Source organism: Mesoplodon mirus (assembly GCF_964341445.2).
Source record: "Mesoplodon mirus genome assembly, chromosome: 4".
NCBI classification, from domain to species: domain Eukaryota; kingdom Metazoa; phylum Chordata; class Mammalia; order Artiodactyla; family Ziphiidae; genus Mesoplodon; species Mesoplodon mirus.
This window is the reverse complement of record NC_138979.1, coordinates 15,957,753-15,984,368: the sequence shown is the minus strand read 5'-3', so window position 1 is coordinate 15,984,368 and position 26,616 is coordinate 15,957,753. Positions and strand designations below refer to the sequence as shown.

Sequence of the window (26,616 nt, the reverse complement as noted above, 5' to 3'; positions counted from 1 at the left end):
TAGAGGTGAACATTCATATTAAATATAATGGATCTGAATTTTCCAAACATTAAATTTTTTAGAAGTAACTTTTCATGGTTTAGTGTAAAATACTCTGTAGGAACAATGAAGTCTTCCAGATGATGTAATAGCAGCAGAGAAACTAACATGAGTGTCAAAATAAATTAGGCAGACCTTGGCAATTCTATAAGCAATGTGGCTGAATGATGCTGTTTATTAGAAAGAATATTTGGAAAATATTCTTAAATTGATAATTTTGCCTTATCAATTTCCATTATGAAAATCACAATTCTGAGTTTTTGGGAGGATCAGATAGGATCCTTTTTTCCATCAGCTGTGGCTTTAATGTACTTATGGAGGAGTAACAAGGTGATTTCCAAGGGTAGAAGGGTTGTCTACCCTTCTTAAAGTGTGTGATCACCTTGGAGAGCCAACCTAAAAGCTACGTTTTTGTTCTTCAGTTTCTGAATGTGACTTTGAAGAAAATAGCTGTGGTTGGTTTGAAGCAGCTAGTGAGGATGATTTTGACTGGACCTGGAGCTCTAGAAGTAACCTCTCTGCTGATTTTGAGCAACAGGCTCCACCTTGGGATCACACTCACAACACATCTCAAGGTAAGAAGCATGCACAGTGTCTCTGTACCTACAGACTTTCCCCAGCTTATGGTGGTTTGGCCTAATGATTTGTCAACTTTATGATGGTGTGAAAGGAGATACGTGTTCAGTAGAAACTGTGCTTCACATTTTGAATTTTGACCTTTCCCTGGGCTAGCAATATACTTGTGACACTCTCTCCTGATTCTGGGCAGAGGCAGAGCCACTGCTCCCGGTCAGCCACGCAGTCACCATGGTGGACAGTTGATACACTGACAACCGTTCTGTTTTTCACTTTCAGTACAGCATTCAATAAATTACATGAGATATTCAATATATAGTATAGTATAGTATACTATATAGGCTATACTATATTTTATACTATATAGTATAAAATAGGCTCTGAGATGATTTTGCCCAACTGTGGGCTAATGTAAGTTTTCTGAGCTTGGTTAAGGTAGGCTCGGCTAAGCTGTGACGTTCAGTAGGTCAGGTGTATTAAATGCATTTTGGACTTTGATATTTTCCATTTACGATGGGTTTATCAGACGTAACTTCATCTTAAGTCAAGGAAGATCTGTAGTTCAGTTTACCTTTGCTCGGGTCTGAGAAGAGAAAGAGAAGCAGTAAAGTTCTGTGTTACTACAACAAATAGTAGGATAGTTGAATATTGTCGATTATATTTATGTTGTCAACATAGAACCACTCCTTTATGGGTTTTGGAGATAGAATATAGATATATTTTTGGCTGAATTAACTGAAATTCCCAGTGTTTTTGGCATAATTTTGACCTAGCTCTAGATAATAGTTTAATATTTATAAGAGTAAGTTTGACTAACAGTCACTTTTATTGATTTTTAATTGCTGTATAGTCTTCAGTGTAGGGTTTACAGACAGATGTCTCATTTTAGAATTTAGTAGGTTAAACTTATAGTTTCTTTTTGTATCCCAATAGGGCACTTTATGTTCATTCTGAAGAAAAGCAACAGCTTATCACAAATTGCTAAACTCCAGAGCCCAACTTTCGGCCAGACAGGACCTGGATGCACACTTTCTTTCTGGTAAATAGTAAAAACAATGGTCAACTACTCTAGCAGCCTGGCGGTTCCAGGCATACTCCTGCATTTACTAGATATTGTAATTTGTCCTGTAATCTGGCTTTGATTTAAAAATAGCTATTGCATTAGATCCACACAATTAGCATTTTACTTAGAAGCACATTATCAGTATTTGTTGTGTTCTTTCTTAAGATGAAAGGGACTCTCCCTCCAACAATGGATTATAATTTAATTAACACTGCTTCCTGTGTTTTGGACTAAACTCCTTGAGAAAGGTTCATGGGGTCCTGAGAGCCAGAATATGCACCTCGGCAGATAAGCTCTTGCAAACAGGTGGCCACAATTACTGCAATAATAAATAAAGGCATCTATTATTATAACTCATTTTTAATTGACTGTTAACTGAGTCTAAAAGTTAAATATTTATATCTATTCCATAAATCATTTCCATTTCTTTTGTTTGTTCTCTTTCAGGTTTTATAACTATGGCCTATCAGTGGGAGCAGCTGAGTTACAGCTACACATGGAAAATCCCAGTGACTCCACAGTACTCTGGAGAGTATTATATAACCAGGGCAACCAGTGGTCACAGGCAACTGTTCAGCTTGGACGCCTTACTCAGCCCTTCCATTTGTCACTACATAAAGTCAGCCTTGGTGTTTATGATGGGGTCTCGGCTATTGATGATGTCAGATTTGAAAATTGTATTCTTCCACCCCCTTCAAAGAGCTGCAAAGGCCCAGATCATTTCTGGTGTCTATACACTAAGACTTGCATAAAAAAACTTCAGTTATGTGATCTGGTGGATGATTGTGGTGATAATACTGATGAGGTCAACTGTGGTAAGTACTTTTCTTTCTGGTCCCTCTTACCCATTTTGATGGTGGGGATCTTGGATGGTTCACTGTTTTCTAGTCAGTCAAGACAAAGGCCCTAAGCATTGTTCCAAAGTCAATGAATGTTATGTGTGATTAATTAATTAGTCAAGCCATCAGTATTTATTATGTATATTTATGAATTGGATACTAGAGATACAGTGATGAGTACAGTTATACAGAGTCCCTGACCTCAGGGAGCTTACAGTCCAATTGAGGAGATAGATATTCACATATTTAAAAAATAAACGTAAAATGACAGTTTTGACAGGAGTTTCATATGGGGGTGCTATGGCTTTCTATAATTATGGCATTGGACTTTCTAAAGGTGGTGACTTAGCTGAGATCTGAAAAATAGTAAGTAAATACAGGTATGCAAAGCCCTGATAGATGACTGCATGGCAGCTGCAAGATACCCAGTATGGCTGGAGTAAGGCAATAAGGAGAAACAGGATGCCACATAAGGATGGAGATGGAGGCCAGATTAGCAGATCTTTGTGGACCGTCTTAAGGAAGTTTTCCCTCATCTGAAGGTTTTTAAGAAGGAAGGTGATATAATAAAATTGGCAGATTTTAAAATGTCACTGTGGATACAGTGTAATGAATGGATTAGAGGAGAGTAGATTCAGGAGATTTACTAGGAGGCCATTGGCAGTAGTTCCCCTGAGAGGGGTTGGCAGCCTGTATCAGAGTGACAAGTGGTGGAGATGGATGGACTAAAGTTAGAGGAGGGATATTTAGTTGGGACGTTTAAAAATCTTCTGGCTATAGGGAGCAGAGTGAGGTGTCAAAGATAAGCCCCGAGCTTCCGGTTTAAATTACCAAAAAGTTTATCGTACCTGATGATTATGTATATCTTGCAATTTAATAAACATGGTTCCTGGTAGTGCCTAGTGCATTTGTTCCTGAGAATGAGTCAGAGGCTAAGAGACGTTTTTCTTTTTTAATTACCAACATCAGTCAGAGAAAGTTTGCATCTTTCTTTACCAAGAAATAGCAACAATTCTTTAAATTCAAGTTATGTGCCTATTAAATTGGGAGGCTTACCATAAACCAAAGTAAAGCCATCAAATGCTTGGTACATCATAGGAAACATTACATTGAGAAATTTCCATATAAATCATTGTAGAGAGTTTTGCACATATGTGGTGTTTAATACAGTCAGGCACATTAAAGTCAGAATTACCATGCAGCTCGTTACACAGCTAATACCTTTCGTGCATATAAATAAAATTGATGATTTCGACAATGGCTGTTATAAGAAGTGTTGCTTGTCCTAAAGGTAATGTATTTTTGCAAATTTAGAAATCCTTTTCATCTTTTTCACGCACTTCACATCCCACTTCTTAAAAAACGTTGATCTGTTACTGAAAATAAGCAAATTATCCTTCAAACTTCTCAGCATTAACTGAGTAGAGTGGGATTATCAGAATACTTCTTGTGACTAAGTATCAATGAAAGGAAATAGTAGTGACTGTCAGTTTCTCTCGCAGCCTTCCATCTAGACATAGTAATTTTTTTTAAATGGAGACTTCCTTTTTACTTTTTTTTTTTTTTTTTTGGCTGTGCCATGCGGCATGCAAAATCTCATTTACCCGACCAGGGATCGAACCACACCCCCTGAAGTGGAAGTGCATAGTCTTAACCACTGGACCACCAGGGAAGTCCCTAGACATAGTAATTTATTAACAGAATGCATTAGACATCCAGAAATTAATGCTCTATTTTCTAAAGTATGTTTAGAACGTGGTCTTTCATTTAAGGGTGGAGCCACGTGCCTTCCCTTTTGAAATAAAGATTAAGCATGCAGTCAGTATGAAGACAGGCAATGTAAAAATCTGTTGGCTTTAGTGCCAGTTTTATGTCAAAAACCTCAGTAGCTTTACATCCCCCTTCCTCTGCACAACCCAAGACTGACACCTGCAGGGGACCTGTGGGGTCCAGTTCACGTCCCAGCTGCGTTGATTAGTCACAAGTGAGGAAACATCAAAAGAAAGCTTATCTCCCATTTGCCATTTACTCACTTGATTCCCTTCATTAGGTCTCAGCTCCTGTTCTGTGATTTTCAGAGACAGATGATTTGTTCTTGCCTGGCTGCATTTATTCACATATCCTTTTATTTATTGTTTCAGAATATTTGTTCACTTTGGCTCCAAGTGCCGTTATAAGATGAATGGTTAAAGACCAGCTGACGTTTTTCTTTCAAAAATATTAACTTACGTAAATGAAGCTAAAATGTGGAACTCCTCCTTGATTTTAAATTCTGTCCCTTCTGCCCAAATACTGTCAAATGTATTTGTATACATTTGTATACAAATACAGTATTTGTATATTCTATCCCATTTATTCTAAACAAGTACTTGGTGTCGACAAAATCATCACATCTTGAAAAATGCATACATTCATATATCCTACAAATGTAGATAGAGTATTCAGTTGATAAGGGACTGGTCAATTCTTTAAAAATGCTTTGAATTCTTCTGCTGACCGAAGGGAGTTAGAAGTTTAAAAGCACCAGCTCAAAGGAGCCACAATCCAGTGAGAAGAAAAGATTACCACTGAGGAGACACAGCTAAGAACTGGCAAAATAGGCATAATCATAAGCATAAATAGAGATAGAGAGAGGGGTGAGAGGTTTAGGGCACGTTGGTAAATTGGTGCATGCCAAGGGGAAAGGCAGTTGGGGACGAACAGGAAGTTATTTTAATCTGGGAAGAGTGAAGCTTGAAAGATAGAGAAGTTTAGATTTAAACTGAGATTAAATGAGTCAATATTAAAGGATTCTCAATAGAGAAAAAAAGGATAAACTACCATTTAAAGATGGTCATTCTTTTACAAGTGTGGAGGGATGCTTGAAACTGGGGCAAGATGGAACCAGAGAAAAGAATTTGATTTCAAAGTGAGGTCTGGAAAATACCTGCATCAGAATCATCTTGGGTGCTTGTTAAAAATATGGATTCTTGGGCTTCACTCCATACCTAACATAGTAGTATTTGTGCAGGACTTTACCATGGAGTAAGCAATTTTACCATGCACCCCAGGGGATGCTGAAAGATAGAGATCTGTTATGACTCTTGTTAGCCCTGCATGTTAGAATCACCAAGTGAGCTAGTAAAGTATCCTGATGTTTGGCTACACCATTTGAACTAACTAAATCAACATGTCTGGAGGTGAATTCTGAGCTTTAATTTTTTTTTTAATGTTCACTGGTGATTGGAACATTCAACTAAAGTTGAAATCCACTGAGCCAGAAGTTTGTTGCAGCAAGCCAGCCATGGGGTAGTGATCATTTGCATAGAGTTATGGTAATAACAGTGGGCAAGGGATGGGTAGAAAAGGCATCTGGGAATTAATGGCCAAAGTAATTCCACCTTCTGGCTATAAAATATTATTATTTGATGTATTATCTAGGATTTAGTTACTCTTTTGAACATTTTGCTTTAATGTTGCATTAAAAAAATTAAAGTGGTTTACCTTGGCAGGAGCAAAGTATCAACAATTGATAGTATTCCCATTCATAGTTATTTTTGTCCTTGATTATCTTTTGATTTTATTTCATGCCAATTTCAGTACCTGAACTTCAATGTGACTTTGAAAATGGAATTTGTAACTGGGAACAAGATACAGAAGATGATTTTGATTGGACCTGGAATCAGGGTCCAACGTCAACACTTAATACAGGGCCGATGAAGGATAATACTTTGGGCACAGCTAAAGGACACTATCTCTACATAGAATCTTCTGAACCACAGGTTTTCCAACACCGAGCTGCTTTACTCAGCCCGATCATTAATGCCACTGATGTAGAGGGCTGCACCTTCCGCTTTTATTACCACATGTTCGGAAAGCACATTTACGAGCTGGCCATCTACCAGCGAATCTGGAGCAACACAAGAGGACAGCTGCTATGGCAGGTATTTGGGAATCAAGGCAACATTTGGATAAGGAAACACCTCAACATTTTCAGCAGGAGGCCTTTTCAGGTATGAATAATGGGCTTCACAAGGTGTATTGGAAATGAGTCAGGATGTCTAAGGAATATGGAAGATCACTATATTCTTGAATTAAAAGTAAGTGAAATTTGATCAGTTACTTTGACACACATTTGTCGTTTAATTAAGGGTGTACCAAAGCTCGTTAGGTTGCTTTCCTCCTTGACTACCCACAGTAATGTGTGATTAAAGTCTCTAAAGCTGGACACATGGCATTGGACACAGCTGCAGTTTCCTCCAGTTTTAAGTAATTGTTGTGCTGAAATGAAAAACTTGGAGGAAAAGAGTTTCACGCAATCTTTTGTCTTCTGCAAAAAGTTCAGACTCTAAAATTTGTTATTTTGAATCTATCATCTGACTTTTTCACATTTTCGTAGGTAAGCAAAAAACATCCAGGAAGAGTGCAGGCTTTGTTGGAAAAGCTATTCTGGGGCAGAACCAGAGTCGGAATCTAGGTTTCGTACTCCTGGTGGAATATTCTTTACTCTAAATCTTACCTACCTTCTCCTGAAAGTCAGACTTGCAATAGAAAGTTCAAATGCTTATGTGGCTTTTACAGCTTTGTGAAGGACTTTTGCATTATCTATTTGATTCAGCAATTCCTTGAAGTGGGTAAGTCAGAGATCCTTTTTGCCAATTTTATAGATATAAAGGAAAAACTCAGGTTGTTGTTTATCCCTGGCCAAATAGATGGTAAGCAGGAAAACAAGGACTTGGACCAGAACCCACAAGTGTCTAGTTAATTCATGTTCTTTCTGCTTCCAATATATCATACAGCCTGTAACATGTAGGAGCATTGAGTATTGTTTTCTCCTTTTGGCCAAATAGATCTACATATGATATATTGGAAGAAACTTCTTACTTTCACTGGCTAAACTTTTTTTTTTTTTTTTGCATATACCAAACTTCTCAGTTACCCTAATTGAAAGCACTGTCTTTATCTGAATGTCTCGAGTTAACAGTTTTGTAGCCAAGAACTTAGCTCCAGGCCAGCTGGTACATCAATGCCATCATAGAGGTACATTGTACGTGCTCAGTAAAGAACACATTGGGATTGGTGATTTGTCCAGATAGACATAAGCTGAAATCATGAGAACTAATCTGCCATGTGCAGGGTGATATCTTGCAGTTCAGCCACAATGGTAAGATGCATGTAATCGTGTGAAATGAAATTGAAGAGGGATCTTTGACTTTTATTTAATAATGGCTTATCCACTTCAAATTAATTCTTAGTCTAATCAGGTCAATTGTAATTTGAGCTTAACTAGTATTTAATGGATAAACTCTACTTATGATATTTAGTCAAGCATTGGTTTCCAGAAGAAAATCAGCTTGACACGGGAACAGCTTCAGAGTCAGTTGACCATGGAACTAACCAAGGAATCCTTTGGTTGTGAATCTAAAACATAAATATTGAGGTTTGAAACCCATCCTGGCTTACACAGAATGCTCTATTTGATTTTATCCAAGGGTTCTTTTTTTAAAATGAATTTTAGGCATGAAAAGATGAAATCAGAGATTCCGCATGCTGTGTAGATGATTTGTTTAAGATAGTAAGGACTGGGTCCAATTTAAGCAACAGGATGTGTTTGTTCATTGGGTAATGGATATACATAGCTTCTGTTCCAGTGAGCAAGAGCAGCAACAACCAACATTTTCATTAACTGTGATACTGCAGGTGAAATTACCTGGTATCATGCCCAGCAGATAACAGGTACTCATTAAATATTTGTTTAAAAGAAAAAATCAAAGATTTTTCAGGATCATTCATTTAAAATGAAATACATAGGATAGGACCAGATTGTACATGCAGGTATAGGAACTATTTGGCTTATTAATGTCAGTGGAAATAATCAGCCACTGCTTTTATGTGTGGCATGGTCAGCAAGTCATTGCATATAAAACTTCAGGTCAAACTTCTAATTTTTATTATGAGCTTTATTGAGATATAATTGATATATTATAAACTATATATATTGAAAGTTTTGAAACCATCACCAAAATCAAGATAATTCAAATATAAATGTACTGCATTTCTAAAACTTTCCTGATATCCCTTCATAATACCTCCTTCTGGCCCTCACTTCCATCCCTGATAACCACTGAACTTCCTCTCAGTATACATTAACGTACACTTCCCAAACTGTTATACTATAAGTGAAATAGTACAGTACTTTTTAGTACATGTACTTTTTTCTGATGTATTTCATTCAGTGTAATTATTTTGAGATTCATTCTTATTACAGAATATATCAATACTTCATTTTCTATTGCTGAATAGTATTGCATTATATGGATACAGCACAGCTTCTGCATTTACCTATTGATCAGAATATGGGTTGCTTGTAGTTTGGGCTATTATACATAAATCTGCTGTGAATATTTGTGTGTAAGTGTTTATATGAACATCTGCTTTCATTTCTCTTGGGTAAATACCCAGGAGTGGAATGGCTGGATCATAAAGAAGGAGTATGTTTAACTTTTTAAGAAACTCTTCCACTGTTTTTCAAAGTATACCATTTTTTTAACATCTTTATTAGAGTATAATTGCTTTACAATGGCGTGTTAGTTTCTGCTTTATAACAAAGTGAATCTGTTATACATATATATATGTCCCCATATCTCTTCCCTCTTGCATCTCCCTCCCTCCCACCCTCCCTATCCCACCCCTCTAGGTGGTCACAACAAAGTATACCATTTTTGATTCCCAACAAAATATGAGAGTTCCAGTTCCTCCACATCCTAGTTAATACTTGTTATTGTCAGTCTTCTTAATTTTAACCATTCCAAGTATACAGTGGTTATCTCATTGTGGTATTGATTGCATTGACCTCAGCATTAATTATGTTGAACGTATTTTTATGTGCTTATTTGCCAAACGAATGTCTAGTTTCAATTGTCTGTTCAAATATTTTGCCCTCTCTTTTTTTTTTTTTTTTTTTTTTTTTTTTTTTGGCATTACGCGGGCCTCTCACTGCTGTGGCCTCTCCCGTTGCGGAGCACAGGGTCCGGACGTGCAGGCCCAGCGGCCATGGCTCACGGGCCCAGCCACTCCACGGCATGTGGGATCTTCCCGGACCGGGGCACGAACCTGTGTCCCCTGCATCGGCAGGTGGACTCTCAACCACTGTGCCACCAGGGAAGCCCTGCCCTCTTTTTAAATTGGGTTTTTTTGTTTTCTTATTATTGACTTGTGAGCTTTTAAAATATTTTCAGGATGCAAACCTTTTATCAGTTATATATGAATTACAAGTATTTTCTCCTAGTTTGTAGCTTGTCCTTTCATTCTTTTAAAAGATTTTTTTGAAGAGCATATTCTTTTGAATTTTGGTGAAGTCCAACTTACCAATATGTTATCCTATGTATCAAACTTTTGGGTTGTATCTAAGAAAGCTTTAACTAACTCAGAGTCCCCAGAACTTTCTCCTCCTCTCTCTCCTCTCCTTTAGAAACATCAATTACACATAAATTAAGCTGCTCGAAGTTGTCTCACATTAACAAAATGAAGACTAAAAGTTATACAGTCATCTCAATCTTGCAGATAGAGCATTTGACAAAATTCAGCAATTTTTTTCTTATTAAAAATTTCTCAACAAATTAGGTACAGAAGGAATATACTTCAACATAATAAATATGGTAGGTCCACAGATAACATTAACTCAGTCATGAAAAGCTGAAAGCTTTTCTTCTAAAATCAGAAACAAGACAATGAGAGGCTCACTCTCACCACTTCTATCCAAGGTAGTAGTGGAAGTCCTAGCCAGAGCAAATAGGCAATAAAAATAAATAAAATGCATCCAAATCAGGAAGGAAGTAGTAAAACTGTCTGTGTTTGCAGATGACATGATCTTGTATATAGAAACCTCTAAACACTCCACCAAAGAACTTTTAGAACTAATCAAAGAATTTAATATAGTTGTATGATAGTAAATCAACATACAAAAATTAGTTTCATTTCTATGCAAACAGTGAATGATCTGAAAACAAAATGAAGAAAACAATCCCATTTACAATATCACCAAAAAGAATAAAATATTTAGGAATAAATTTAACCAAAGAGGTGAAAGATCTGTACACTGAGAAGTATAAGACATTATTGAAAGAATTTGTAAGACTAGTAAATTGATAGATGTCCTATTTTCATGATTTGGAAGCATTAATATTGTTAAAGTATTCATACTACCCAAAGGAATCTATAGATTCAGTGCAATCTCTCTTGACATTCATTTTTTATAGAATTAGGAAAACAATCCTAAAATTTGTAGAGAATCCCAAAAGACCGTGAATAGTCAAAGCAATCTTCAGAAAGAGGAACAAAGCTGGAGTCATCACTGTTCCTGATTTGAAACTGTAGTACACAGTACTTATATTCAAAACATTTTGTTTCTGGCATAAAAACATACACATAGAGAACCCAGAATAGAGAACCTAGAAGTGGACCCAAACATATAGTCAACTAATCCTTTTTAAGGGTTCCAAGAATACATGGGGAAAGGATAGTCTCTCTTTAGTAAATGGTACTGGGAAACCTGAAAAATATATTATCTTGAATGTTTTGATTTTCAAATTCAATATGTAACAACTCAAAGATTAATAATTCCAGTGATTCCTTGAGTAAACTGTTTTTCCAATAAGATCACAATTTAGTAAACTAATAATTTTGACTCTCCAAATGCTACCCTGGTGGTCTGAAAAATGTGTTTATGTGCCATGGAGAATGATAGATTGATTCTAAAAGGCTAATTTTCAAAATATATGAATGTTGTGAAATTGTACCTATTTTCCCTACATGTTTCCTAAATATATTTTAGAGGACAATTCCAGATTTTCATAATACAGAAAAAAAAATTATGCTGTAATAGCCTTATGTAGGAGAATAATGGCATGCAAGCTACCTAAATGTCCATTGACAGATGAATGAATAAAGAAGATGGGATATATATATATATATATATATATATATATATACATATATATATATATGTATATATATATATGTATATATATATATATAAAATGAAATATTAGCCATAAAAAAGAATGAAATAATGCTATTTGCAGCAACATAGATGGACCTAGAAGTTATCATACTAAGTGAAGTAAGCCAGAGGGAGACAAATATATGATACTGCTTATATGTGGTATCTAAAAAAGGAAGATACAAATGAACTTATATACAAAACAGAAATAGACCCACAGACATAGAAAACAAACTTATGGTTACCAAAGGGGAAGGGGGGCGTAAATTAGGAATTGGGATTAACATATGTACACTACTATATGTAAAATAGATAACTAACAAGGACCTACTGTATAACACAGGAAACTATACCCAATATTTTATAATAACCTATAAGGGAAAAGAATCTGGAAAAGAATATATATATACATATTTATATGTATAACTGAATTACTTTGCTGTACACCTGAAACTAACACAACATTGCAAATCAGCTATACTCCAATTAAAAAAAAAAGACTTCCTTCAGTTTTTTAAAACATTATTTAGAATTTCTTAGAACTAACTCCCTGTTAATTCATTTCCCCAGCATGCATTTTGGATAGGAGACATCTCTCTTTTTTCTGAGTTTATACCATCAGCAGGAAATTTCCATGAAAAATCAATACATCAGAACTTGTTAATAGAGCACCCTATTTGCACGGTCATATTCGCATGTCAGCAAGGAAAAATATTTGAGCCATGCTCAGTTGTAGAGGTTGCTGAATGAACATGAGAAAGAAGGGACACTTTATTACAACTATTTTGAAGCAAACTCAAATGATAGCTTCTAAAGAGGTTTCAACTCTTATAATACTGATCATACTCCTGCCCTGCTGAAAGGACAATTTCTAACAAAGGGAACACAATGAGATTCTTCATCATTTCAGCTCTCACCTACATATCACATTTTTACTTACACTTAAATGAGGGTCTAGGTACATATGAGAAGTAACTGTTTCACACAAATACCTATTATCTGATGTTTTCAGCAGCCTTTATTGGTGGTGCACCATATCAGAATCATAAAATACTCCATTTTGAATTATTTAACAATAAAATCAGCTCAAGCACTTTCTCACTGAGTATTTGACCGAGTTGTACTCTTGAACCTCCAATATTAAGAATTTATTACTTCATGGGGTTTTTCCATCCTACCTTTGGACACGCTGACAGAAAATATTTTCTTATTCAGAATTGAAATCTGTCTCCCTTTTGCTTTTCTCTTGGAGGATTGAGTTTCTTGGCATGGATTCAGTATCAGCAGCAGTCACTGATAAGTATTGCAAAAAACCTTGTTTAATGCAACTTATTAATTCTTTGGCACCACAGGAACCAGTATTTACAAGCTTCTGCTTACTTTTTCCTGACATGACCTCGTTTTCTGAAGTATATCTTTGTGTATGAGGTGGGCCCAAGGAGAGAGGACATGGGCTTTCAAAGAAAATATTCTTTGGCCAGACCTCTTCATGCCACAGAACTTTCTGACTAAATCTGAAAGAATTGTGTAGTGTTCTGGTAACATCCTTCAGTAATAAAGAAAAAGATTTTTCCCTGATGGATTTTGTGAGAAGATTTAAAAAATCTTATTCATAATCATAATTTACTTTTTCATATGTGGGATATATCTTTAAATCCTAGGTGATGCATCATTTTTCAGTACTTCTAGGGAAAATGTTTCATAAGTTATGTTGCAAATAAAATAGGACCATATATAATAATGTTAAGTTGATCCCATAAAGTATAAATTATTTATGCAGCCTCATGTAACATTTTTCTTCCAAGTGTGTAGAGTTTGCTAGAATTTGCATTGAAAGGTTTTGAATAGAATTTGCTGGCTTGAAGCCTGTGTAAGCAACACTCATAGATCTGTTGCTTACTGAACAGCATACTAAATCTTATTTTACAGTCTTAAGTTTCTCATGGGCTATGTTCTTCCACTGAATTCAAATATAACCACAGCTTTGTGTGTCAGCTCTTCATCACATCCTGATACAAAGCGATGAGCTTGGTTTCTGGTGTGAAGAATGTGTGAGTAGAGAAGGGAAGAAAAGTTTAGGTAGAGAGTATTACAAGAATGCAAGGTTCAGAAAGCAAGTCTACTTTCTTAATAAATCCATTATTTAAATCCTACTCATTATGACTTACGTAATACTAAATGGCATCTAATATTTTTGACCCCCCAAAATTACAGTAGAATATTAATATGGGTCATTAAATATTGGAAATACACTTTATATATATTATTAATATATATTATATATTATGGGTCATTTAGAAAGTGATAGAAATTAATACATGCTATAGTAGTATCCAAAATATTTATATAATCCATGCTGAAAAGAAACAGAGAAAGAGAAAGACAGACTTGGGTTATTGGGTTTAACTTTTTAAAATTGCTGATCGGTTGTTAAAAAAAAAGAGTTAGAAAAATAGTAATTATGAATGTTTTAATTCCAGTGTATCTTATCCCTTTTCAGTCTATGGCCTATTTGAAACTTCATGTAACTATGCTTTGGTTTGTTTTTGTCTCTGGTTTGGTTTCTTTTTGTCCATGGTGTTGCATACATGAGCCACTTGGGTCCTTTCTACTCATGCATACTTCCAATTCCAAATCCTTTTACCCTCCCTTCTGGCTAGAGCAGTAAAATGGAGTGAGAAAACATAGACGCAGTGTGTGTGTGTGTGTGGGGGGGGTCGCCGTGTCTGATTTTGCAAGTTTTGCCATAGCGAGGCTGTACGGCTGAGGGGCTCTGGATAGGGTTGAAATTTCAGTTGTGAGGTTTATTTGCCATTTTGGAATTTGTGCAAAAGTGCTGGCTATGCTAACAGCTGCCATGCTGGTCTCTTTTCGAAAAAGTTTTAAACTACACTTGTGTGAAGCTGCAATATGAGGAAAAGTGCATTAGATTATCAGGGCAGAATTATTTTGCTAAAAACTATTCTCTAGGTAGCATACTGGATATGTGTCTTCTTATTCAGACAGTGTCTCTGTATTAATCTGGATAAACAAAAGCAATAGTTTATTCCCCTCTGATGTATCGTTCACCCTCTAGGAATAAACTCTATGAAATGTCTTTCAAACATGTTTTTCTCTGCTGATACAAACTTATTTTAATCATGTGTAACATTTCAAATTTGCCTTTTCTTTGCAAGTGTTTCTTTTTTTGATTTTTTTTAACAGTATAACATTGAACCAAATAGTTTTGCTTGCTTATATTAATGACACATGATTTTGGCTTTTATCTTCAGTAGAAAATCAATGTGTCAGTGTTGGCCAAGAAAAAGGTATGGGACCTCTTTGTAATTCTTTGTCATGTGATTGCTTTATCTTGATTTATGCCTTTAAACTTTTTCGCATTCAGCAGAAAATATTGTGTCGCTATCTGTGAGAGCAAAGTGATATATACCAATTTATGCTGAGTGCAGCCTCCTTCCAGAATTGTTTATAGAATGTATCAACTCACAACAGATTAGGGATGCAATGCCTTCTTCTTTCTTAAACATGTCAGGTTGATGATTTTGGTTCAACCCAAATTTTTATATTAAAATTTTTAGTAAAGTGTTCCTTTATAAGATAAAAGGAGATTGTAGGTGATTATTATTCTAGTGCTTCCCAGAATTTCGCTGTCTGAAAAGAAACTAAGTGTTCTTGGTCTTCGCAAAGTTACCCCCTCTTTTATCAGGCTTGCCATTTGGAACTGCTCTAGGACGTGTATGGAAATTATTTTTCAAAACAGCATTGTCAACCATGGCCAAACTGAAATCTGATTATAAACTTTTGAAAGCTAATTTCTTGAAATAGAATTCAAGAAATCATCTTCCAAGTAACTTTTTTTTTTACCCAAACACCCATTCTGGTTTGCTTTGTCATGTCATTATTTGTGTTGGAAACACAGTATTTCACTGTTACCATCTTGAACTTTTTATTGAACTTAGAAATGATTAGGCCCATTTTGCCCTTGTGTAGAAGGTGTTCTTTACATTTTATGATATAAAGCCTTCTGCCAAGGGGAGAAAAAAAAACATGAATAAATGTAATTCTTTTTTTTTTTTTTTTTTTTTGCGGTATGCGGGCCTCTCACTGTTGTGGCCTCCCCCGTTGCGGAGCACAGGCTCCGGATGCGCAGGCCCAGCGGCCATGGCTCACGGGCCCAGCCGCTCCGCGGCATATGGGATCCTCCCAGACCGGGGCACGAACCCGTATCCCCTGCATCGGCAGGCGGACTCTCAACCACTGCACCACCAGGGAGGCCCTAAATGTAATTCTTAAAAATGTTTAAGGTTAAAGATGTTTACTGATCCCTGAACCAGTCTCCAGGAGGATTAAGGGTGGAGAATGAAGATGGAGAAAACTTGTAAAAATGGTGAAAAATAGAAGTCAGTCCCCATAATCCCAAACTTATGATCCATTGGGGAATTCTGTGAAGTACCTAAAGCCTTTACACTGAATGTCTGACAAAGGACTTTTTTCTTCCCAATTTCTCTGTGAGTTGCTACCTATGGAAATTTTATTTGCATTTGGAAACTTGGAAATTTTCAGGACATTTGAGAGGTTTGTAGAGACTACTTTATGATACTTGAAATGAGGACTATTCTGGAAAATCTGGAATGTGTGTCCTTGTAGATAAATACATCCTTATCAGGTATAGGCTATTTGCACACTTCTGTGTCTCCGTGCACATATGTATATGGGCAAATGCATATAAATATATTTTCTATTATTAGCAGGATTACTATGGTTTTCATTTGTATGTATCATAACTATGATCATCCTTTTAACTGCAGGGCCCCGATTATTGCTTCAATCAGTACAGAGCAGTCCTTCACCCACTGTGTTCCTGGCTGTAACTTCATCTTAATTATAACACAGTCAAAATCAATTAAAATATACTAGGAAGTGTCAAAAAAGCTAGGGAGCACCCAGGCTCTATCTTAGGATAAGGCTGTATTTTTCTTTATCAAATACGTTGTGTAACTACTTGTTTTGATCTCCAGGACTCTATTGCCCCTCCTACGTTGTTGTTCCTGACTTTCAGATCTTTGATTTGATTACATTTTAAGATTTATTTTTGCTACTTTCTTGGCTTCTCTGCTGTCATAGGTAGTGACAGCTTCCTCTATAACTCTTGGCATTATCTTTGCTCAGATAAGTGCTAATGATCGAGGTAGGTGTATTACGTGTCATTCTATCTAAGTCAACTTTATGCATTTGGAACTACAATTCCTAGTGTTATTCTTACATTGCAAATTATAGTGCTATACTGCTGCCACAATTTATGCAGTGTTGGAGAACTTTACATCGACTTGGAACTACTATTTGGTGTAAAATATGAGTTAATTTTAGTTTGCGTTTTCAGTAGCTCAGATTTAAGTGGTATTTTTGGTACAATAAGTATAACTTTTACTCTGTTATAAAGTGAATTCAAGCTATTGAAGAAGATGCAATATGGACTTTAGAGTAAAATTGCTTAAGTTCAAATCCTGGCTCTGTCACGTATTAGCTGTGTAGCCTTAGGAAAACTATGTAACCTCTCTGTGCCATAGTTTCTTCACCTGTAATTGGGTATAATACTAGTACCACCTTGTATAGTTTTTTTTGAAGATTACATATATTAATATATACATATATAAGACACTTAGAAAAGTGCTAGGCATACAGTAATTACTCATGTTAGCAACAACAACAGCTTTAATGTAATAATAATAAATATAATAGGAGTTATTAAGTTTAAAAATAAAAATTGAAGTGTGTCACTGAACTAGAGTAACATTATATGATCTTCTTCTCCTTTCTAAATGGTTGAGGAGATAAAAGCCTTTTCCTCTATCTTTGTGCCTAATTCTTCTAAATAAATAAAGGCATTTCTCCCTTCATGGTAACCAGTGCAGACTACCTGTTCTTTCTCTCTCTTTTTGTTTAACCTGTTCTTTCTCTTATCTTTTAATATAATGATAGAAAGTCAAGGTAAAAATAGTATTGAATAATAGTTATGGGGGTCATAATGACAGAGTCTACTGAAATTTAAAGGATAATAAAGGAGTATTATGAAGCACTTTCTGCCAGTAAATTGGACTACTTAGATGAAATGAACACAAATTACCAAAACTGACTCAGGAAGAAATAGGAAACTCAAAGAGCCCTGTCTCAGTTAAAGAAATTTAATATACATTTAAAGCTTCACGCAAGGAAAACTCCAGGCACAGATATATTCACTGGTTAATTATATCAAAGTCTTTCAAAAAATAAAAATAAAAAAAAAGAGGAGGAAACATTTCCCAAGGCCAGTATTATCCTCATACCAAAATCAGAAATGTCACAAGAGAAGACAATGACAGATCAGTATCTGTTATGAACTTAGATTTGACATTCTTAACACAATTTTAGCAAATTAATTTCACCAATATTAACAAAATGATAATATATCATGACCAAATGGGATTTATCTCAGTAATGCTTCCTTGGGTTCCATTTCATTAATTAGCTTTAGCAAAAAGTGACTCCTTTCAGGACTTTCCCAGCCTCTCTAGGTGTGGTATTTTCATGGTTCCAACTGGTGTCTGTTCTAATAATTATGGCCTTATCTTTGCCTTTCATGCCTCTAGCTTGACTTGCATTATGGCGGTTAATCCAGATTTATCCTCTGGATCAGTAGTTTCCACCTGCATCAAAGTAGGTCTTTTTCTCTCCCTCTCAATATTGCCTATATTTTTTTGCCCTCACATAACAAAAAATAAAAAAAAAACCAGCTTTTGTCTGTAGTCCCCACATGTCATTCACTTTGTTGTAAATATCTAGATCCAACATTTATTTTAGTTTTTTGATTAAGTTTATTACTTAAGGTGTATAACACAAACTGCTTATTATAGCCATATGTATATGCAAAATAAGAAGGATAAAATGTAAATAATTCTGATAATTTTCAAAAAAAATTGGCATGATATTCTCAAGATGATGGTGTCCTGTAGAATAAAATTGTTCATGCATAAATTAATTAATTTTCATTAAATAGTTGTTAATAACTGTACAGAAAAGTTTAAGCATTTACATTAAGGTTAGGATCAGGAAATTGAGCTTGATATCTACTATTACTTAATAATACTATGCATATTTAATAATATTAATACTATTTTAACTTTATATTATTAAACATTGTTATTATTTATTTTCTAAATTTTTATTGGGGTATAGTTGATGTACAATGTTGTGTTAGTTTCAGGTGTACAGCAAAGTGAATCTATTACACATATACATATATCCACTCTTTTTAAATTTCTTTTCCTATATAGGCCATTACTAATAAGGACCTACTGTATAGCATAGGGAACTCTACTCAATACTCTGTAACAGATCCAACCTTTATAGTCACTATTCACAAAATGTCCTGACATACTCCCAGGACTGCTACTGCCCACTGACAGAAGGTCTGCCTATATTCAGTCCAAAGGTGGTGTCATCTGTGGATGCTGCCAAGGTGTAGGATGCTGAGCATCTTGATCAGTGTGACTCTGAAGGACTGTCCCAGTTCCTGGGCTCCCTGTTGGGCTGGCTGATGCCTCTCTTGTGACTGTGTCACAGCTCAACTGCTCCCTCCACTCGATCCTTCCTCTCTGACTCCCCTCCAGCTGTTGGTTCCACGTGAGTTCCCCAGGAAAATTTCTGTACCCAAATCTCTGTCTCATATCTGTTTTAAAGGGAATCTGCCCTGAGACCTATTTCCATGAGTTCTGGCCATAACCCTAATTAGTCATAGAAGCCCAAAGCCAAATCATGGAGCTTCTCCATTTCTACCAAAGCTTTACCCATGTAGATATAAAACAAAATAATTAACCATGGCTAATATTAACTTAACATTCTATGTGCCAGGTGCTGTGTTTTGTATATTATCTTTTTATAATCTCCCCAGAACACTAAGAGGAGGGTTCTGTTCTTTCCTGGAGAGAATAGGATTGTTCAGTAAAATGTAAACATTAGGAGAAGTAGGGTGAAGGACATAAGGAGACTTTTTGTGTTATTTTTATATCTTTTCTGTAAGTCTAAAATGAGGTCAAAATAAAGGAATTTGAAGACATTGAGTAGTAGAACCAGGTTTTTAAGATTGCAGTGTGGTTCCAGAGTTCAAGTTCTTAAATACTAACATAAATTGCCTTTAAAGCAAGTCCTCTTGGACTTAAACCAGAGCAAAGTGACATGATTGTGTGCCTTTTTGCACAGAGTGAAATGGGTGTTTATCCAGACAACAGGTAGCTAAAATATTCTGTTATGGATAAAAGTTTTATATAAATTATCAGTCTAATATTAACCCTTAGATTATAGTTACCTGCGAAACAGGGATGGATTTCTTGTAATTTTTGCTGTATCAGCCAGAATTAAAAGCACATATGCAAGCATGAAGATGAATTTCAGTGAATACAGTCTTGTCAATATCCAAATAAATGAATATGTGACTCCCACTCTCTTCCCTCTTGCTTTTTCAGTGTTATAAAAATAGAGTTAAATGGTTCAGGCAGTCTGCTTGTCCCCCTGCAATTTTAGTTAGTAGCACCTTATCTTTAACACTTTGTCATCTTTAAGCTGCTGCTTATTTTTCCTCACAGACCCCAGTTCTTGGGATGAAGAAGAATCGTTGTGTTCAAATAAGACCATTCTATTAAAAAAAACTCTCCAAGAAACTAAAAAAATTTAGCTAGAAACAAATATTCTTCCTACTTATTTCCAGCATGGTGATCCTTTGTATTTTCATCACGTGTTAGGATGAAAAATTGATTATAGTTAATATGAAACATAGTCTAATGTAATGAAAAACAAGATTGTAACAAAAAATGAGAATAACTTTAAAGTTAATTTGCTTCAAATTGAAGCTTTGGAATAAAATGAATTAGCTTATATTCCATCGTGTTTACAAAGAATTTATCTTATTTTTTTCAATTTGTTCCCTTTTCGGGGATAAAATACCTTTGTTAGAGCTTTTCCTGTTAGATTACCCAATTAGTTATATTCAATTACTTTGAGATGGTTTTTATATGGAATTTTCTCATTTTGTTTTTAATAGATATACATATTAGTTATGTTGTTATGCTGAGTTTGATATATTTTGCTGTACATGTAAGACAAATATAATTTCCCAACTTTAATTTTTAAAAATACTGGAGAAACAATGTGTTAAAATGGAAATAACATCAAACCAGGAATTAAAATACCTGGATTCTAAAGATTAAATTTTCCATTAAGGGACCTAGTGACTTTATGGATGTTACTCAATCTCCTAATTACCTAATTTCTCATCAGAATAATGAAATAATCTATAAGTTGTTTCTAATTATAAAATTCTATAAATTCCACTTTTTCACAATTGACTGAACTCTACAGTTCTTCTTGCATGTTGTAAGAGTCACAAAAATCCTTCTTAAGAAACTAAAATTTAGTTTTATCATATATTAAAAAAGCTTTCCTAAACTTTTATTAAGCTACCATGAATTTCAATTATTTTTGAGCCCCTAAAGCGCATTTAAGATCATAGTTTATGTTTTTACTTTCAGATAATTCAAATTCTACTGATAGCAACAGCCTACTATTGTGTATTTTAGAGATGGCCATTCGTTCCTCTCTCTTTTTTTTATATCAGCAAAGAATGTTGATATACTGAAAGTAAATAATGAAATAATTTCCTGATAGAAATGGAAAATAAACAGCAGAATGAACTTTCGAGCATAATCTCCTTCTGTAAAATTTAACTTTTTTTTAAAAAGTGCTCGTTCATGTCTATTGATTTATCATTTGTTCACTGATATTAGGCCCTCCATTGCCCTAGGCACTGTGCCACTTGGTGTTGATACAGACACAAATAGATGGTCATTGTCCTCATGGAGCATACATTCTAAAGAGGACAAAGTGAGAGAAACTCAAGCAAATAATTACAATAAAAATGATTTTTTTTTTAAAAGAGTGACATCTGACCTGGGTATGGTGATATCCAGGAAAGTGTTGTATGACTTAGGTCTTACAGTGTCTATAGGCAACAGCCCACGTTGGGGCTGGGGGTCAGGAGTAAGGAGTCACAGGAACCTATGCAGATACACACAGACGAGAAGCAGCATGCTGCTGTGAAGAACTGCTGTGCTGATCTATAATTCATGGTGCATAAAGTTTGAGGCAGAGAAAGGTAGACAGAAGCCAGGTCAGGGAATGACTCATTTGTCATGGTCACGAATGAGTACATTGACCTAGAGCTGATGGGCACCACTGAGGTTTTAATCAGTTAAGTGAAACAATCCTAAGTGACTTCTAGATACATCACTCTGTTAGTGATGTTTGAAGAACATGTTTGAAGTAGGGCTTACCATTAAAAAACTGATAATAAAATTAAATATATATATATATATAGTTTAGGTAGGAGACAACTGGGGCCTAAGCTAGGAACATGAGCTAGTACAGATGGAATGAAAAGGATTCAAGAAATATTTTGGAATGAAAAGGATTCAAGAAATATTTAGGAAGTAATGCCATTGAGGCTTGCATGTGTGGTGTGAATGATGGGGAGTAATCAAAAGTAATTCATGATTCTGGTGGGAACAACAGCAGGAGCCATCTGTTGAAATATAGAACAGAGGCTGAAAGAGAGGGAGTTTTAGGGAGAAAGATGAGTTTTTTAAAGACATTTTGAAACTTTGAGGGACGTCAAAGTAGAAAGGCTCAGCCAGTGGTTGGGGGAAAAAAGGAAAACAGTCTGAAGTTTAGGGAAGTATGGAGTGAAGGGAGGTTTGGGATAATCAACATATCAGTAGTGGTTGAAAATAGAGGATTGATTCATCCAGGGAGGGTGTTTAAAGTGGGAAAACCAAAGAGCAGATAGCAGAATAAGGTGACTCATCATTGCACTTAAATAGTACTTAATGTATGGAGATATTCTTAAAAGGTGCACATCTACATCTCTTATAATACAAAGGAAAAAATTCCTCAGTTCCCACTTAAGGACACCTGGGCACCACTTCTCACTCTCTTAGCCCCACCTTTTATTTTAGCTTCTGCTGTAACAGTTCTGTGCAGGCTTCCACCTCGGGCTTGGACCACTTGGTGCAGGTGTGATAGGACAACACTTGCCTGGACCTGCCCACTACCCACGGGCTTCTGTCACTTAAGAGGTGGGATATTCCTGCAGGTGCAGCCCCGAAATGTGGGGAAGTTCATGCCCTGGGGGCTCACCCATGACCAGTAGAGGATGAAGCCCTTTCCTCCTCCCAGATTGATGGTTCTTAGACTATTCCATAGAGCTCCTCAAAAGGCCCATTAGGGGGCTTCCCTGGTGGCGCAGTGGTTGAGAGTCCGCCTGCCGATGCAGGGGACACGGGTTCGTGCCCCGATCCGGGAAGATCCCACATGCCGCGGAGTGGCTGGGCCCGTGAGCCGTGGCCGCTGAGCCTGCGCGTCCGGAGCCTGTGCTCCGCAACGGGAGAGGCCACAACAGTGAGAGGCCCGCGTAACGCAAAAAAAAAAACAAAAAAAACCCAAAAGGCCCATTAGGTTGCATCACAGCGATAGCCAAGTTGATAAGCCATCCTTATAAGCAGCCTTGCTTCCTTCCATGTCTCACTCTGCCCCTCATTCTTTCTTCCTGAGTTAACTTCTCAACATATGTCCTTTCAGTATTTAACCTTATATTAGGTAAAATACATTGATATTCTATTTATATCTCCCAAACCTAGACTCATGCCTCTAAAACCACCAAAAGCACATAAAATGGAAGGTTACTATATAGAAAATCTGGCTTTACAGATTAAGCTATAATTTTCAAAAATACTTTAAAACCTTATCACGGTTATGCCTTTCCTTTTTGTAAGCTTCACCTAAAAGCAGGGCTCACCCAAGGTTATACCTAAGAGTAGAGTACATAAAATATATTTTGCATTTCAAAAGTTTATCTAAGACTTTTAAAATTGAGAGCATCTACAAATATTCCTAACACATTTTTTTTCTGGTTTTGGATCTAAATTGAACACACAACTTTTTAACTTTGATAGAAAGGAAATAAGGTTTCTAAAAAAGGCAAGTTCAAAACAGTTTAGCCTAAATTATTCAGGATTACGTGATTTAAGATATTTTTATATTTTTAAATTATTTACTTAAAAAATGAAAGGCTGTGAAAGGACCTTTCAATTGTTATTGATTCTGACAGTTTTAATCTATACCAGGGGTTTGCAAACTTTTCTCATCAAGAGCGAGGTAGTAAATATTTTAGAACCATGAGCCATAGGGTTGCTCTGTGACTACCCAACAGAGTCATGGTAGAATGAAGGCAACTTAGAGACTTAAAAACAAATTGAGAGAAAAAAAATTGGTATGGCTGTGTTCCAATTGAGAAAACAAACTTTTTTTTTTTTTTATGATGCTTCCAATTAAAGAAAAAAATACTTTATGACTTTGTTGAATCCTGATCTTTACAATATGCCACTATGGATTCCACAAGATCATTATATTCTTTCAAGATTATAATAGAAATAGGATTATTATTGTTGTTGATCTTAGATATTGTATGTCATCCGTAGACATGATCCCTTGTTTTGTTTTTCTCATGTTGCCACATTACGAATTACCAGTTTGAACATAACTTTTGAATATTTCCAAGCATTATGATTTGTTTAGGTTTGTTTAAAAGGCTGCATAGGGCCTCCCTGGTGGCGCAGTGGTTGAGAGTCCGCCTGCCGATGCAGGGGATACGGGTTCGTGCCCCGGTCTGGGAAGATCCCATATGCCGCGGAGCGGCTGGGCCCGTGAGCCATGGCCGCTGAGCCTGCGCGTCCGGAGCCTGTGCTCCGCAGCGGGAGAGGCCACAACAGTGAGAGGCCTGCGTACAGCAAAAAAAAAAAAAAAAAAAAAAAAAAAGGCTGCATAATTAGAAAACACTGTCAGGCCATTTTTCTCTTACCCTGTAGACAGATCACACTGATTATTAACTGAAAGGTATACTGGGAATTGTATCAATTGTATCAATTCTATCATCTAGGTTTAGGAATACATACTAAAAACAAGCTTGGAATACAAATGGCCTTCTGCTGACTCAGAAGGCTAGGATGTGAAGTAATGGTTTTCTGATGAGGTGAAAACAAAATATATGTTTTCCAAAGGCTTAATAGAAGAGGCTGAAAAGAGGTCACTAACACAAGGATGGAGGAGAGGCAAAAGAGCATGAAAGTGAGGGTTTGACAGGGTAACCTTATTTTTAACTCTCAGATTCTTATGAATTATATGGAAGTGAATGTCCTATCCTCAAATTACGCCAAAGGAAACACTTTTAATAATCTGTATGGTATGACTTTCCATTCTCCTATCTAAAGCTCTGTCCTAAACTGTCTAGTTTTTAAAGAATAGTCTCTTTAACCCAAGGTTTAAGATGTTAGGTGATACTGATTTTTGTATTACCACATCACACCATGACGTTTGTACGCATGATTTACTACATTTATTCCTCTATTCACTGCTTCCTCAGGTGTCTTACCTTCCCTTGCTTATTTAGATAATTTTATGTAAAATTAATTTTTAAGCGATTAGTGCGAGGTAAGACTTTGGTTTCCATGGGATTCAAAATTAGGAAGGCTTCAGGGCTCATGACTTTTGTTTTTAAAGGCCGTTGCTTACTTGCATTTTCTACGGAACCAGCAGATATGTCAACGTGCAACTCAGAAAGCAAACTGTTTTATACGTATATTTAGATTTTAGATTTACTTTGAGACTTAATTATTGCAAAGTTCATCTACCTACCAGAAAAAATGTAGACTAATGGTTTTGTGTCTTGGTCTCTTTAACACCTGTTGAAAACGTTGTGTCCTTGGGTGTGAGTTAAGAACAAGGACAGCTGTCCCTGTCCTGTGCATGCCTGTCTGTACCTCCTGCAGAGGCCCCATTGAACCAGGAAAATGAGGACGGGGCAGTGAGGATGGTATCTCAACTGATTTTCATGGCATTAGGGTAACTGTTGATTTCTATCCGTGAACTTGCAGCATTGCCCAGCATACCTTTTAAAATCCTGGAGATGAGAAGCAGGTTTAAATGAAGTCTGTACTAAGTGGCTTGCATATTGTGCTAGTTTTAATTTTGTTTCAACATTGAAATATTACCGTTAAAGGAGGCTCATATTCTGCATAAGCCTGAGTGCTGAGAGCTCACTGTGAGATGCGTAGGTATAGCAGAGGTGATGGTAGACGCCTAGAGGAATAGATGCTTAGGAAGTAGAAAGAGGGCGCTTATCAACATTGAAAATAATTTTCTCTCAAGGCTTTAGTTGCTATACAGGAGGCTTCTGAGAAACAAATCTGTGCACAATGTACATTCTCCTGGTAGCACTGAGAAGACAGAATCTGGTTTAAGAGGCATTCATATACTATGTCTTATCTCAATTATTAGGTAGAATACTTTTTATCTCTAAGGCGTGTGTGTGTGTGTGTGTGTGTGTAAAGTGTCTAAGTTATCTAGCAAGGGATTTTATTTCTCTAGGAATCCACTTTATCCTTTCAAACAGCATTAGGATTAGATTAGTATTTCTCAAATGTTCCTAATTATCAGAACCACCTGGAGCATTAAAAAAAAAAAATACAGGGCTTCCCTGGTGGCGCAGTGGTTGAGAGTCCGCCTGCGGATGCAGGGGACGCGGGTTCGCGCCCCGGTCCGGGAAGATCCCACATGCCGCGGAGCAGCTGGGCCCGTGAGCCATGGCCGCTGAGCCTGCGGGTCCGGAGCCTGTGCTCTGCAACGGGAGAGGCCACAACAGTGAGAGGCCCGCGAACCACAAAAAAAAAAAAAAAAAAACAGATTCTCAATCTTTACATGTACTATATCAGAAGCCCCAGAGGAGAGTCCTAAGAACCTGCATTTTTAATAAAAACCCTTGGTGATTCTGATGGTAAGACAAGTTTAGGAAATATTAAATGATATCTAAATTAGGCGTCACAGTTATTTAATATCTGAATTTATTTTAAAAATACCTGGAGATGTACTGTAAGTGTGACTATTCATTCAAGCTTATCTCTTAAATGGCATCAAGAGGCCTATTTTCTCTCTTAAACTGTATTTAAAAACACCAACTTAAATGTAGTTAATAGAAGATA

At 36.2% G+C, this 26,616-nt stretch overlaps 1 protein-coding gene across 1 annotated transcript in view; it reads left to right on the top strand.

Moving 5' to 3' along the window:
* The window catches only part of MALRD1 (MAM and LDL receptor class A domain containing 1), a gene marked incomplete at both ends in the record, with an annotated part of 598,196 nt that overhangs the window by 153,805 nt on the left and 417,775 nt on the right, over nt 1-26,616 (top strand). Inside the window, 4 exons of the mRNA XM_082619568.1 lie at nt 462-614; nt 1,549-1,654; nt 2,126-2,493; nt 6,097-6,509. Coding sequence (XP_082475694.1) covers nt 462-614; nt 1,549-1,654; nt 2,126-2,493; nt 6,097-6,509 — 1,040 coding nt within the window. The remainder of the gene's footprint in view (nt 1-461; nt 615-1,548; nt 1,655-2,125; nt 2,494-6,096; nt 6,510-26,616) is intronic.